The 13,877-nt window shown below is 38.1% G+C and overlaps 2 protein-coding genes across 2 annotated transcripts; one reads left to right on the top strand and one right to left on the bottom strand.

The window, feature by feature from the left end:
* The first annotated feature begins 4,307 nt into the window (after positions 1–4,307).
* On the top strand, positions 4,308–6,602 carry cldn34a (claudin 34a). Its single transcript, XM_046056221.1, has one exon. It carries the CDS (start codon positions 4,499–4,501, stop codon positions 5,246–5,248), a length of 750 nt encoding a protein of 249 aa, XP_045912177.1. The 5' UTR covers positions 4,308–4,498; the 3' UTR covers positions 5,249–6,602.
* A 387-nt stretch (positions 6,603–6,989) lies between these two features.
* On the bottom strand, positions 6,990–11,878 carry sumo1 (small ubiquitin like modifier 1). Its single transcript, XM_046061200.1, has 5 exons — positions 11,728–11,878; positions 11,259–11,333; positions 10,217–10,294; positions 9,934–10,005; positions 6,990–8,989 (listed from the first exon to the last, which is right to left on the bottom strand). The coding sequence occupies exons 1-5, from the start codon at positions 11,737–11,739 to the stop codon at positions 8,921–8,923; spliced, it is 306 nt and encodes a 101-aa protein (XP_045917156.1). The 5' UTR covers positions 11,740–11,878; the 3' UTR covers positions 6,990–8,920.
* Between the last annotated feature and the right edge of the window lie 1,999 nt (positions 11,879–13,877).

Below are 13,877 nucleotides of genomic sequence, written 5' to 3'. Positions count from 1 at the left end.
TTTACCCGAAACAACGTGTTGGGTTTTATTGTCTGGTCGCTGCTTTAGAGGCTTTTCTGCCCCGACTTGAATTAATTGCTCATAATTATTAACATGACAGTGATATTTCATGAACAAAGAAACTGTCTTAGAATCAAACATTTCCAAGATGAGACCTTTTCTTTCTGCCTAAAATCTGGAGACTGTTATTCATGCTTTCACAAATTTTCAGTTAGATTACTGTAATTCCCTCTCCCGTCTCCAGCTCAACCTGCTCTACTGCTAGGATTTTAACTTGATCACTTGACGCTGATCCTAGCTTCCATAGACCAACTAGATATTATTAATTACCTAAAAAAGCCCTGCGAGGCCTATAGCCCTAAGTTCTCTAGCAGATCTTCTCGCGCCCTATGCCCCTTTCCACTCCCTGAGATCCTCGGATCCTGGTTGTTTCAAGGTCCAGATTTATACTCTGTTGTTACAGAGCCTTTGCAGTTCAGAGTGGAATGACCTGCATGAGGAGATCAGGGCTGCAAACTATTTTACATCACTTTCTGTAATGTTTTGCTGCAATTTAATTTCTTTTTATTTTACTGGAGCAGTTCTGAAAGATGCTATATCAATAAAGTCTATAATTATTATGACTACTATTGTTATTATATCACTCTGATTCTATGTTGCAACCTTTGAAACAGCCAAAGGTAGTTAGTGTTGATACTGTTTGCTTAGGTTGGGCCGAGTTGGAGCGGAAAGAGACCGGCGAGGAAGGATTATTGCCAAATCTGTTACCAGAAGTTCTTTATTTTATGACAAAACAATACAGAGATCACAATACTGACATGAATATTATATATGTTATATAACTTCTGTTACACTACATTATAGAATACAGGTGCAGAAGAAGTTTCCTGTTGTTTACGATCTCTGATGATGTATTTTCATTGCTCAACTCCGTGAAATACTAAACATCATCTCACCCACATCCTGGACTTTTACACACAGAATGTTTTAACATCGTGTACCCACAAGTTCCTCTTACGTAGCCATGACTTTGTACCTTAGAGGCCCAATAAAACATGCTTCTGTACTGTTTTAGTTTGATTTGGGTAAAACAATACGTATAAAGATCTGCACTATTAAAAAAAAATAAATAAATTTAAATGTATCAAGTAATTTTAAGTAGAATAAGTTGCTTTTAAAAATAACATACATCACGCGTTTTTTTCTTTGCTGCATATAGAAGGGGAAAAAAACATGTGGACAGTTCCTTTACTGGACCGTGAAGGGAGTTATTCATGTAGCCCTCGAGGCAAAACTGGATTAAACAGTAGGTGTTTTGGCTCATGTTGCTTGTTTCACAATGTTCACCTCATGCTCAGACAAGCTGGACATAACACAGTTTATCTGTTTCCCCATGAATCTGATTTTTTGACACAAATTCAACAAATCACTGTAATGTTGGCCAAAGTGCTGCTGTATACACTTTAAAAAAAACTCAGATATTTAGTTTAATTTCAGCTTTTATTCAGCCCACACACCCGAAATACACAATGTTTTTAAGTTTTTTTATCTGAGGTATGTCAGAAACCCGATTTCCTTTCAGCTGCTGAAGAGCAAATGCTAATTTTGTAATCCGTCCACATTGAATTGTCAAATTACCTTCACCCACACAATTATACTTTTCACAAACATCAGTTTACAAAAACAGATTTATTCAGCTTTTAACACGTTTGCCCTGAAATAAGCAGGCAGCACCTAAAGGCTGCTGTGGTTAATTTATTGCTTAACAACTGTAATGATCAACATAAATGTAATTGTGATTGGAACTAAATTATTAGTGAGTTTTTAAAACAATCACATTGTTTTCAGCAAATCTGCAAATCGCCCTGCAACAGAAAGAACATTTCCCCATAAAAGGAAAAAGCTGATTTATTTTGTGATCCTATAAGACGCAGTGATGGTTAACACGTGTTAAAAAAAAGAAAGTACACTGACTTAACACCTTGCCTCTCAATCACAGAGCCATACTCTATGAATATGCTGTCAATCATTTACAGTTTCCTGACATGACGGGAAACCGCATCTAGGTTATCGGTAGCAAGATGAGGAAATGCATCTGTGAATAAAAAACCTTCCTGCTTTAGGTCTGTTTTCTAGTCTCAGAGTGTGAAGACAGCTCAGAAGGTGCTCAACAAAACAACACTCAGGTACGTGATGACATGAAGACTCTGACTTTGATTTAAGTTGTGTAAAATCTTTTAAACCTACTTTATTCTTGTATGGTCATTCACATCAGAGTAGGTTTCAGGTTTATCATTTTGTGAATTATAAGTTAATTTAGCAGAAGCCTTATTTGCTAAATCTGTATTTTGAACAGCGGGAAGATACTGTTTATTTGTGATTTACATTTTTTACATTTGAAGTGAAGAAACTGATAAGAAAAATAAAGGCAGATATAATTTTTCTGATGTAGTTGAACATGGTTTTCTCTTTGCTACACATGTCATCAAAGATTGTAGATTGTGAGTGTGTTTATCATTACCATAGACAACCACTTTATTTTGTCTCTCATTCCTTATTTTTGGATTCCTCTAATGTTGCTTTTATTAGTTGAATATTAATTGATCAGGAATCAAGACATTTAATTAGTAATCTTATTGGAATAAGACAATAATTAAAATAATATGTACATTTCAGTGTAGTGTAACAAGAATATTTGATTAACCTAATTTAAGCCAACCATCATAAATCTTAGTCGTGAGTGTCTAATTTTGTCTCATACATCATCAACATCTCATAAAACTGCACCCGCAGGGTATAAAAGTGTTTTCCACCATGAGTTTCTGTTGAAGTCTGGGAGAGGTTTGTGTGAAATTTAAAGTTTTCTTTTCAGATGTGGCTTTAAGCGCAGAATTATAAAAGTTTTTATTGATACAAACATGATCCCTGCAGTGGATCGATCCAATTTATTACATAATGCCAATTCCACTTATTTCACTTGGTTAGGTTTGGGCACTAAAACTACTTGATTAGGTTCAGGACCCAAAAATACCTGGTTAGGTTTAGGCCCCAAAATACCTGGTTAGGTTTAGGCCCCCAAAATATCTGGTTAGGTTTAGGCCCCAAAAATACCTGGTTAGGTTTAGGCCCCAAAAATACCTGGTTAGGTTTAGGCCCCAAAATACCTGGTTAGGGTTAGGCCCCAAAAATACCTGGTTAGGGTTAGGCCCCAAAAATACCTGGTTAGGTTTAGGCCCCTAAAATATCTGGTTAGGGTTAGGCCCCTAAAATATCTGGTTAGGTTTAGGCCCCAAAATACCTGGTTAGGTTTAGGCCCCAAAAATACCTGGTTAGGGTTAGGCCCCAAAATACCTGGTTAGGGTTAGGCCCCAAAAATACCTGGTTAGGGTTAGGCCCCAAAAATACCTGGTTAGGGTTAGGCCCCAAAATACCTGGTTAGGGTTAGGCCCCAAAAATACCTGGTTAGAGTTAGGCCCCAAAAATACCTGGTTAGGGTTAGGCCCCTAAAATACCTGGTTAGGTTTAGGCCCCTAAAATAGCTGGTTAGGTTTAGGCCCCTAAAATACCTGGTTAGGGTTAGGCCCCCAAAATACTTGATTAGGTTCAGGGCTGACTTTTCAGAGCAGGTCTAGACCAAACTCTTATTTATTTACAGAGACCCAACATTATTTGTATTCATCATGGTATCAATAAATAGAACAGTTATTTTAGGACTTCTCAGACTCAGCTTGTCAGGCTCAGCTCGACATTGTCAGCATTCATCAGTCTAAGCTGTGTGTCGAGCTGAATGCTAAGCTGAAACAACAGCGTGATAACATGCTAACATTAGCATCTTATAACATTCATCTTATCAGCTAACATGTGGAATAGATATTTTCAGTGGTGACCCAGAAAAGGTTTGTTTTTCCCAACCAATGTTAAAGAAATCTTATATTTCAATCTAAAAGAAAATGTAAAGATCAGTGCGTGAGGAACATGTCAGCATACTTTCCCCACACGTGCATAATAACAACAACTACAGGGAGTTTAAAAGGAAGATGTTTGCAGTCAATAATAAACACTTAAGTTTGTCAGCTTGCTAACATTATTATGCTAGCACATGCTCAAAGTTCTGTAAACATGATGGCGTCTGTAATGTTAGGCTTGTTAGCAAGTTACCACTGTGGCTTTTTATTGGTTTTGAATATTTACCATTCAACAAAACATAAAAGAATTTGTTTTGTTCATGAATAGCTGTGTCTGTGTTTCTGTCCTCTCAGAGGGAGCTGCAGGTGCTTGTTTGCCAGGTAACCCAGGTGTCAAGAGAGCATCAGGAAAACAAAAAAGACTACAAGAGGATGAATGACCTCTTGTGCCGAAGAGAAAAGATGTGGGATTCTGAAGCATGACGCTTAGAGTGGCGACACCTTCCACCTGGCCTTGATCTCCTGACGATGCCCAGTTTGGGTGGGATCAGGACTTCTTTAGTGGCCTGAGGCTCTATCGTGGCTCCACTGCTATGACCTACCTGGCTCACACCGCCCACGCCCAGCTTGGCGCCCTCTGGCTCGGTTGTGTGGGCTGGACGACCACCGCCATGGCCCTTGGACTCATCCAGTGGAGGGTTTGGGTGGTGTCTGACAGGGAGTTCATCAGCTCCGGGGTGGCCTGGGTGGGCGTCTGGAGGGTCTGCTTCAACAGCCACACCTTAGTGACCCCTGGCTTTAAGGTCATGTACTGCAAGTCCATCAGCCTGACTGAGGACTTCACGCCGCCGGACATCGTGGCAGGTCAGGTTCTCATGATGCTGTCTCTGCTAGTGGGGCTCTGTGGGAACGCTGGCGGTGTTTACGCCTTGAGGAACGTCTACTTTGGGATGGAGAAAAGCTCGCCAATCCGTTTGGCGTTCTTCACCGCCGGTGCGCTGTGCCTGTTGGCCGCCGTGATGTCACTCATACCTCTCCTGTGGAACCTGTGCTCGGTAGTGACCAATCAGACCATCAAGTTCCCCCCTGAGTTTAAAATGCCCCAGGCTCCTGAATCTCAACACGTGGGGAGTGGCATCGGCGCCGGGATGGTGGGGACAGTGCTAATGATTGTCTCTGGGATTCTTTTCTGTAAATACAGGTTACCATTGAGGTCACAGCCCAGGATCCAGCTGAGAAAAGACCTGCACCTGGACCTTCCTGTGCAATCTGTGACTGACAGAGCTTTAGTAAGCTCCGGGGGGAAACATAACCCAGCGTTTGAGTCTCACGAACACGTGTGATGGACTCTTTGAGAGTGACTCATATGCCTGAATGTGAAAGGGACCACTCACAGAGGAAACTAATCCGAGGGACGACTTTAAAATATGAAGAGTTTCATTTACAAATTGAGATTAAATTGAAGAAAGAAAAATAATAAAAAAAAGCTGTTTACACAAAATGTTATTAAAGCGAGGCACTTTCTGAAACTGCTTCTGGTTAGTAATCTGTTTCCATCGTCCATTATATGCGACTGATTTGATTTATTTAAGCAGTAAAAACACTACAGCTCCTTGATTGCTTTCAGTGACTCATTTAGTTTTATGCTCTGGGGGAGGATGAACTGAATGACTCATCTCTTGACAGCAGACAAACATAATGCCAGTGCATTAGTTCCTCGGACTGCCTGAGGGAGATTTAATAACATTGAGTTTTCAGTTTTGTTCACTATTTCTTTTTGTTTTTTAGGTAACATCTCCTGAAATGAATGTACCGGCTCAAAGCTGTAAGTACTAAAGGAGGCCATTATGTTTTAATGTTATAGCCCCAACGTTCTCTCAATAATGTAATTTACTCTTTCATGGCATACGTATTAAGTATTCAAATATTAAATTTAAAGCTGCACTGTACTGCTACTTTAAGTAGCCTAGTTAGACCCTCAAGACTGCAGACCACTGGTGTTCACCTGCCTAGGATTTAGCTTTGGCATCCCTCAACCATCAGTCAGGTCTGGAGGTCTAACTGTGGTTTCATGGTGTGAGTGGGACTCAATCCTCATATCACAAACACAGCCACTTCCTCGTCAGAGCACATGACGTATTAGTACACAATATAGTGTAAGTGTTATCACATTATGTATCATTTACAGGAAACCAGTTTACAAACAAAGATGTACCGTTTTTTGTTGATTTAAGTGCCTGAAATATGGCGGTGATATTGATTTAGATTGAAAAATGAAATGATTGTGCATTTTGGGTTTTCATCTCAGCAATTTCAAAACTGTAAAGTCAATAACAAATGTCTATAAGTAAGATTTTTTTTATGCAAATGTGAAATTCTGGTCTTTTTACATGTTTGTTAGACTGTGTAATGGAGGTTTTCTCTTGTTATTTACACATCCTCTTTAGATGGCTTCCCTTGGCTCTGTACAGGTCACATGTAGTATTGATGATCTGAACCTTATTCCTTTGCATATAATGTGGTTCTGTGTGGGAGCGTCAGTACTGTGGTGCAAATGCAGATTGTTTACCAGCTTCTTTCTTCTGAGTCAGCACCTCTGGAGCCACTCTTAATTGGGGAGTGTGTATGAACACACTTGTATTCTCTGGAGGTCTATTAATACGGGCTTCCAGCTCAGCGTCATTAAGTTTTTATTAAAAGTTGCCCAAAAGAAGTGCCTCAGTGGAAATCACCCCAGCCTCGTGTCTTTTTCTAAACTAGGGAGGAGCCAAAGGACAGTCAATGTAAAGCTTGATAATCATATTTAACTGTCGAGGAGGGGTTTTGTTGAACTTTCTTTTATGATGCAGTGTAAATTAGCTGGATTAGTTTTGTAACAAAGTGGAAGGGCAGGCGGCAAAAACAGGACTATGCTTTTAATGAATCAGGGCGTGTTCATTCATTTTAAGCACAAATCGCAGTCTTTCTCCTTTAACTATAATATGTAGCTATTGGATGTGGACACATTTAGGAACAGACTTTCTACGACAAGAAACACTAAAACCACAGATACAGTGAGGAAGCAAAACAAACAATACAAAGCAGTATTTTCTTAAATATTTTATTCAAAAAAAAGCAAAAAGCTCATCTCCAGAATTTCAAACCATCTGTATCAATGTTCCTCTAACGATGAATAGTCCCTTCACCTCACCGAGATCAGTGCTATGGCCCCTTCATGCCTGAGCGTTTGTGTGGAGTGGACGCACGAAGGAAAGATGATAACAGTCGGTCAGGTTGAGAAAATCCAATTGAGGAAATATTTTACTTTTAAAAAAGGACAGTCTTTGCTGCACACACACCTCTGGGAAATGACAACCATTTGATGAGCTGTGACTCATTGCTTCACTTCGTTTAGAAAAAGCATAATTGTGTCCTTTAAAGTTGCTTTTTACATGCTATTTTTTAATAATTGAGAAACATTATGAATGGCAGTAGAGAGAGCTGATGTGCACACTGAAAGCAAAAGTGTCCCAGAGGTGAGGTTCAACCACCAACCACAGCTGCTTTAACCTCACAAGCAGGTGTGAAGAGTGAAATAACCAGATTGTCAGCAGACATCAACACAGCCTTTTTTTTTTGTCGTTGTTGGTGGTTATTTCACCCTTCAGGAGTGGAGCATCTCCATCACGCAAACATCTTTGTTTCTCATTCACCTCCTCCTCACACTAATTACACAGACGACACAGTTTGGGGGCTGCTGCTGCTGATCTTACACTTCTCGAGGAACTTCATACAGAACATAGATTAAGAGTTTCGTTCTAAAAAACAAAAAGAAAAGCTGCAGAACAAAAACAACCACTGACACCACAGTATAACATGTCACTGTAGATGACTATTCTGACTAGTTGAAAGACTTGTTTCCTTAAACAAACTGCTGGAGAACAAAATCATCTGAGTTTAAAATAATGCGTGACCGTCTGCAAGTAAAATACTAAAGTAACGGGTATCTATTTAGATATATCAATACAGAAATAATCCCTCAAACATAAATAAAATATGACATTGGAGATATACACATGGCATATCATTTAAACACACTAATACTGAATACAACATATACAAGTAAAGCACAATTATCATTTGAAAATGTGTTTAAAATCTCAATTATTAACGCAACAGGTCAATTATTATCATCATTTTACAAGTGAGGGTGCAGTTCTTCACAACATGGCACACAGAGAGGCTGTTAAAGTATTCAAAACAAATGTTGACAACCTCCTCGTGTGGTACTGAGGAGGACTGAAGCGTCTCTCTGGTGAGCCTAAATGCCCTGAATGTTGAACATAAGATACACTATGCGTGTACAAACATCTGTCATGTTCCCTTAACAAATAGAACAGGAATGCCAGCAAACTTGTTTTTTTTGCTCTGTACAATAAGAGGGTTCCAGTATTTTTATTTTTTTAAAATCCCTGCTTGTCAGATACAAATTTAAAGGAACAGCTGGCACAGGTTTGATTCAGCCTCCTCAAACTCAGAGGCCATAAACACTTTGCTACAATATTCCGGGGAAAGCGGAGACAAAGCTGTACAACTTTCTGACATCATGTTGTGATAACGTCAACTTGTCTTGCGACTGCAAGCGTGATTTGATGAAGAGGACGTTGTCCTTTTTGGAACTATTCCTTTTAATGCCGATTGTTCCTTGATTGCATTATTTCCTCTGCTGAAACCCCAAAAAGACAGCATAACAAACAAAAACAAGATGTTTGTCTTTGTAAATTTAGGTGCAACATGTGAACGCTATAGCTCGGGTCAACTACACGAGCATCCCTGCACTTCAGCGAAGCAGAGAGCCGCTGTCCTTTTCCTCGTCCTTACCTCAAGTCTGTTCACCTTCGTGCCCTCACACATGGAAGCCCTGATAAGAGTCAGATTTGATCCAGATGGTTTGAAACGGAACACAAAATACGTACATACATACAAAATAAAATACAAAATAAGAAAAAAAAGAAAGATTTAGAAATGCAGGAGGTTTAATTCTTCCAAAGTCCGCCGGTCTGTTCTTGATAAACCTCGATGACGTCCTCGTCCTCCATCCCCAGCTGGCATGAACAAACAGGAGAGACATTAACTTCCCCAGTTTTGACAAACCCTGGTCATTGTAAACTCCCCCCTCTATGTGTATAACACGTGTTTTGCTTACATCAAATTCATCCTTGTGTACTGAAGTTTTTGCCGAAACATTTATGAACATTTACATTTGTTTGTTTTAAAGCTGTTACGTGGCAATAAATTGTTCAAGATGTGCAGACAAAAAGCCCTTTAAAAAAAAAAAAGGGGTGGAGTACGCGATTCTGGAAAAATACAAATTCATGACAAATACCACGACGAAGAGCGAACAACAACACAGAAAGTAATGCAGCTAACGTCAGCGAAATTGTGGGTTAGCAAACTGTGGCTACAGTTTCTGCTGCGAGGCTAACATGCAGAGAGGACGAGACGGTCCCAGAGCAACACACCAGCTCCAGACTGCGATACTCACAACTCACCTGCTGCTATAGCTAACATCACAACAGCAGCATGTCTTGGTGAACTAAAAAGTAAGCTGAACGTTCGCGGGCAAGTCATTTAACATTAACTGACATGCAAATCATTGTTGGAGCGGATGGAGTAGTGTTGTGTGGCGGGTGGAGCAAGTGCTGTGTACAAACACCAGATTTTTTTCAAATAACATGTATTATTATGTAGCTCAGAATATTCAAAATGTTTATTTAAAATGCACAAAATTGCTGCGATATAAAAGCTGATATAAATGTCCCCTGAATTTTCAGCACACCTCATGATCATATAATATAGCAGAGTCATCTGGATAATCATGTTGGTTAAATGCTCTTTCGGGGGACCTTTAAATTATTAAAAAAGGAGGCACGTGTATAAAAGAACATTTGTATATCTTCAAAGAAAGACATGACACTCAAGATCAATATCAATTTCAGTAAAGGGACAAAAGGCTGGTCAAGTAAAGAGAGATGAAGACGTGTTTTACCTCTTTCGGAGTTTGGTTGTCTGCGATTCTCTGTCCTTCGAACAGAAACCTTAGCGTGCTTGCTGGGACACCCTGTAAGAAACACAACACCACACGTCATTCAGAAAGAACGGCTTCTGATGCTGCTGGAGTTCAACATCTAAAAACAAAAGGCCACCCAGTAAATCACCAGATGCTTTTCTAGTATTTAAAAAGTGAGGTGCTTCTCTTATAGCTGGGAATCAAACTTCTGTCATTCAGTAACAGGGAGTGGCTGGTGATAACTTCCCCTCTTTCCTCATACCTGTCTCTGGCTGTAAGACTCCTTCAGCTTCTTCAGATGTGTCGTCATTTTCACCTTAAAGTGGATTTCACTGCTGTCCTGTGGGCAGAAACAGAAAGTGATGATGAGGTGTTCAAAAATGTTTCTTTCAAGTTTAAAGGCTGATTTTTGTTCCTGAGTGAAAGTTGAAGAAACCAGATGGTTAGTTACGTTTTAAACTTTTCAAACACAACTACTTGAGGCCAAACAGTGGATTACTTCACAAATCTGAGGTAGAACATTCAAAACATTTATGATAAAATCTTTTTTTAAACAAATATGCATGACTAAATTAAACAAAACTCTTTTTTCCACTTCCTTTTCCTCAATAAGATAAATATCTTAATAGAAAAACAAAGCGCTAATTTGTTGGTGATTCACATGGATTAAATCAAACATTTATTGAACATTTGTTATATTTTTATTGAAGAAATTTATATTGAGATAATTATTACTGTTATGTGATTAAAACCAAAACACAAACTGGTAATCGTTTAGTTTAAATAATGTAATTTTAGCTACTCTTTAAAAGGATTGTACATCATACATCTTTCCTCTCACCTACTAAAGATGTTAAACTTCCCCAAAGCAAAACATGTAACAAATGAACCGATGTTGTTTATACAATGGATTTCCCATTTCACTTCAGCTTTAATTCACAAAGTCCATCAACTAAAAATGCCAATACAACTGAATTTCTCTGAATTTATTCTGACAACATACATACATATATATATATATATATGTATGTGATGTGTGTGTTTTACTTTCTGGGTGACTGTTACTTTTGTAATAACTCAATTTCACAAGGAAAACAGTTCCCTTTGTAAAATGGCAACCACAGCCTACATGTGACATTTAGCACAAAAGTTCACATAGTGTCTGCATTCTTGAACAGATAATGTTGATTAAGTGGAGTATTTTTTTACCCAGTGCCATGTGTTAGTGAGAGACAAGTAAATATATAAACAACTTCAGTTCATGCTTCACGTGTTTATCTCAGTGACCCAGCACACATACACACCTGTCCAATCACTTTTAATTTGATGTACTCTCCGTCCTTCTTATCCCCTCCGTCTTGGCTGGATGGTTTTGTCTCCTAAAAAAAAAACAAAAAACAACAACATATGTAACGTAAACAAACACCGTCAGCAACAGAAAACATTTAAACGCCAAACACATTTCTAAACAGGAGGGTTAAACATTAAACAGGTTTAATGTCGCCAACACTGAATACTCACATATCTGAACGTTTCGGGTTTGAAAATGTTGGTATCGCTTGTTGTTTCACAGCCGAACTCTGAACATGAGCTAAATCGAAAGCTAGCTGCAAAGCTAAACAGCTAAATAAGCAGAGTTATGGGGCCTGAAGCTACACGAGCTAACAGTTAGCATATTAAATAACCAGATACGAAACAAAAACACTGATGTGTCTCGTTTACAATTTCATGCAGACTAAAAACAATAAAACCTCTTTAAAGTTTATATCTTACCGTATCTGACATGTTCTTCTTCTGTTTGTGTTGTTAAATATATATCAACAATAGATGTAGCCGTTAGCTTACAGTCGCAGCTCCAGCTAGCTCGATGTTGTGAGATGCCCCATCAACCGGAAGTGGTGTTACGAGTGGTTTCTTTCAAAATAAGAGTATTTCCAGTGCGAGGCATTGAAAAGAATGCATTCAGTTTTTCTTTTAAGTAAGTATTTGTTTGACGATGCACACGTGTGAAAGTTTAATTAATGCAGGGCAATTCATAAATGTCACCTACAATAAAATGTCCAGCTGTTTATAAATGTCTCCCAGATGCTCCATTTCAATGGGAAAGCCTTGTTGGGTATAAAGATACAAAAACATTGACACCACTGATTTAAAATACAATAATATACAAGCATATTATACAAAACTAATCGCACAAAGGTCAATACAAGAATTCTATTGAAAAATGGTGATTAAATTTTGTGTCATTTTTAACCATTTAAAGCTGTTTGTTAAAGCTGTCTTGATATATTTTTTAATGTAAGTAGCCAAAGTTTAATTCAATTTTAAATGCAATTGTCGTAATGGAAATGTATTCACAAATTACTTTCTACTGGCTGATACAAATTTACCGTAAACAGCATTTAATGTTGGAATCTAAACCCTGCAATTGATTGATCATTTCTTAAAACACATTATATATATGTATCATTTGGTTTATCTTAAGTTGTTTTACATCGCCTCTTGCCCATATTTTGCGTTGTCTGTTTTCAGTGTTGGGGAGTAACTAGTTACATGTAATTTAGTTATGTAATTTAATTACTTATTAATTACTTTTTTACTTATAAAAATGTTCATGATTGCATTGGGGCTTAAATCTGAACATTTTCTGGAAAAAAGGCTATATGTTGATAACATTTATTTTGTTGCTTTGCGTGTTTTTCATGTGCACAATATCTTCCTTTGCCATTTCCAGCCACATCAGTTTAGTAAAGTTTGATGCTGTTCTGATGCTTTTGATTACTTCTCCTGTTTCAATTTGCAGCGCTGCCTGTCTGGCAGTTAAACTGCCTCTGAACCTGTCTTTTGAAAATGGTTAAGAGTTGACAATATTGATTAGAAATTTAGAAAAGTAATCAAAAAGTAATTCAATGTAATAAGTTACTTTACTTTGGGTGATGATGGTCACGTGGACAAGACACATGCCTTTAGTTTGTGATTCCCACTGCAACACAACCTCTACTGTGTCCTTGAGCAAGACACTTAACCCTATGGAGGCGTGCGGCGTCTGACGTGTATAGCAACTGTAAGTTACTTTGGATAAAAGTCAGCCAAATGAGTTATGTAATGTACTTTATAATAATAATAGTAACACTACTATTACATTTCCAAAATAACCTTCCCAAGACTGTCTATTTTTATAGCATCCTAATGAAATCACTCTGAATCAGACTTGTTTTCAGTTTGTGGTACTAAATTACCCTCCAAATGGCAGATTCCCTTTTTAAAAAATCCAGACAGTATATTCTAAACACATAAATTTCAGCTAACCCACTGTTTAGTATGTTTTTATGTGTTCACAAAACGTATTAATTACTGTAATATTAAATTAAGAGCTAGTCTGTGTATGAAATTACCTGTCAATCAATGAGTAACAGCAGGTTGCAGTCCTTTTGAATTTTGGTGGTATGGCTTCATACATGCAGTTTCTTAGCCATAAAAAGGGTTTATAAACATGATCTAACACAACAATAATGCACATTACATACACACTTTCTTACCACCACCACACCTGACCCCACACATTATAGCAACACACAACTTTGAACTGCGTACTATTGCACTAACTCTTTATTGCTAATATTGTGTGAATTTTTGGACATTCCTTGTGCATTTTCTTTTTTTTTTTTTTTTTGCGCTTTACTTTTTCTATATTTATATTTTGATGTTCGTGTTTATGTGTACCGTTATGCACCAATACATACATAATGCAAAATCCTCGCGTGTTAAAATGTACCTGGCAGTAAACTTGATTCTGATTTACAAGGCAGTTTCTGGGTCAAAGGTTGTAGTGGTGAATACCGGAATAATTTATTTAATAGCGATCCAGGAAATCAGTACTATCTGTGACATCACAGGTTGTGTTTTTGTTGGAGGTTTGCGGG

Source organism: Micropterus dolomieu, linkage group LG01 (genome assembly GCF_021292245.1).
Source record: "Micropterus dolomieu isolate WLL.071019.BEF.003 ecotype Adirondacks linkage group LG01, ASM2129224v1, whole genome shotgun sequence".
Taxonomy (NCBI): Eukaryota; Metazoa; Chordata; class Actinopteri; order Centrarchiformes; family Centrarchidae; genus Micropterus; species Micropterus dolomieu.
Note: the sequence above shows the minus strand (reverse complement) of the source record. Positions and strands in the feature narration are given on the sequence as shown.

Coding starts and splice junctions, on each gene's coding strand:
- sumo1 (XM_046061200.1), bottom strand. Junction 10,295..11,258: donor AATTAAAAGTGATTGGACAG/GTGTGTATGTGT, acceptor TTCTGCCCACAG/GACAGCAGTGAAATCCACTT. Junction 10,006..10,216: donor AGTCTTACAGCCAGAGACAG/GTATGAGGAAAG, acceptor TGTTTCTTACAG/GGTGTCCCAGCAAGCACGCT.
- cldn34a (XM_046056221.1), top strand. CDS start 4,499: ATGACCTACCTGGCTCACACCGCCCACGCCCAGCTTGGCGCCCTCTGG.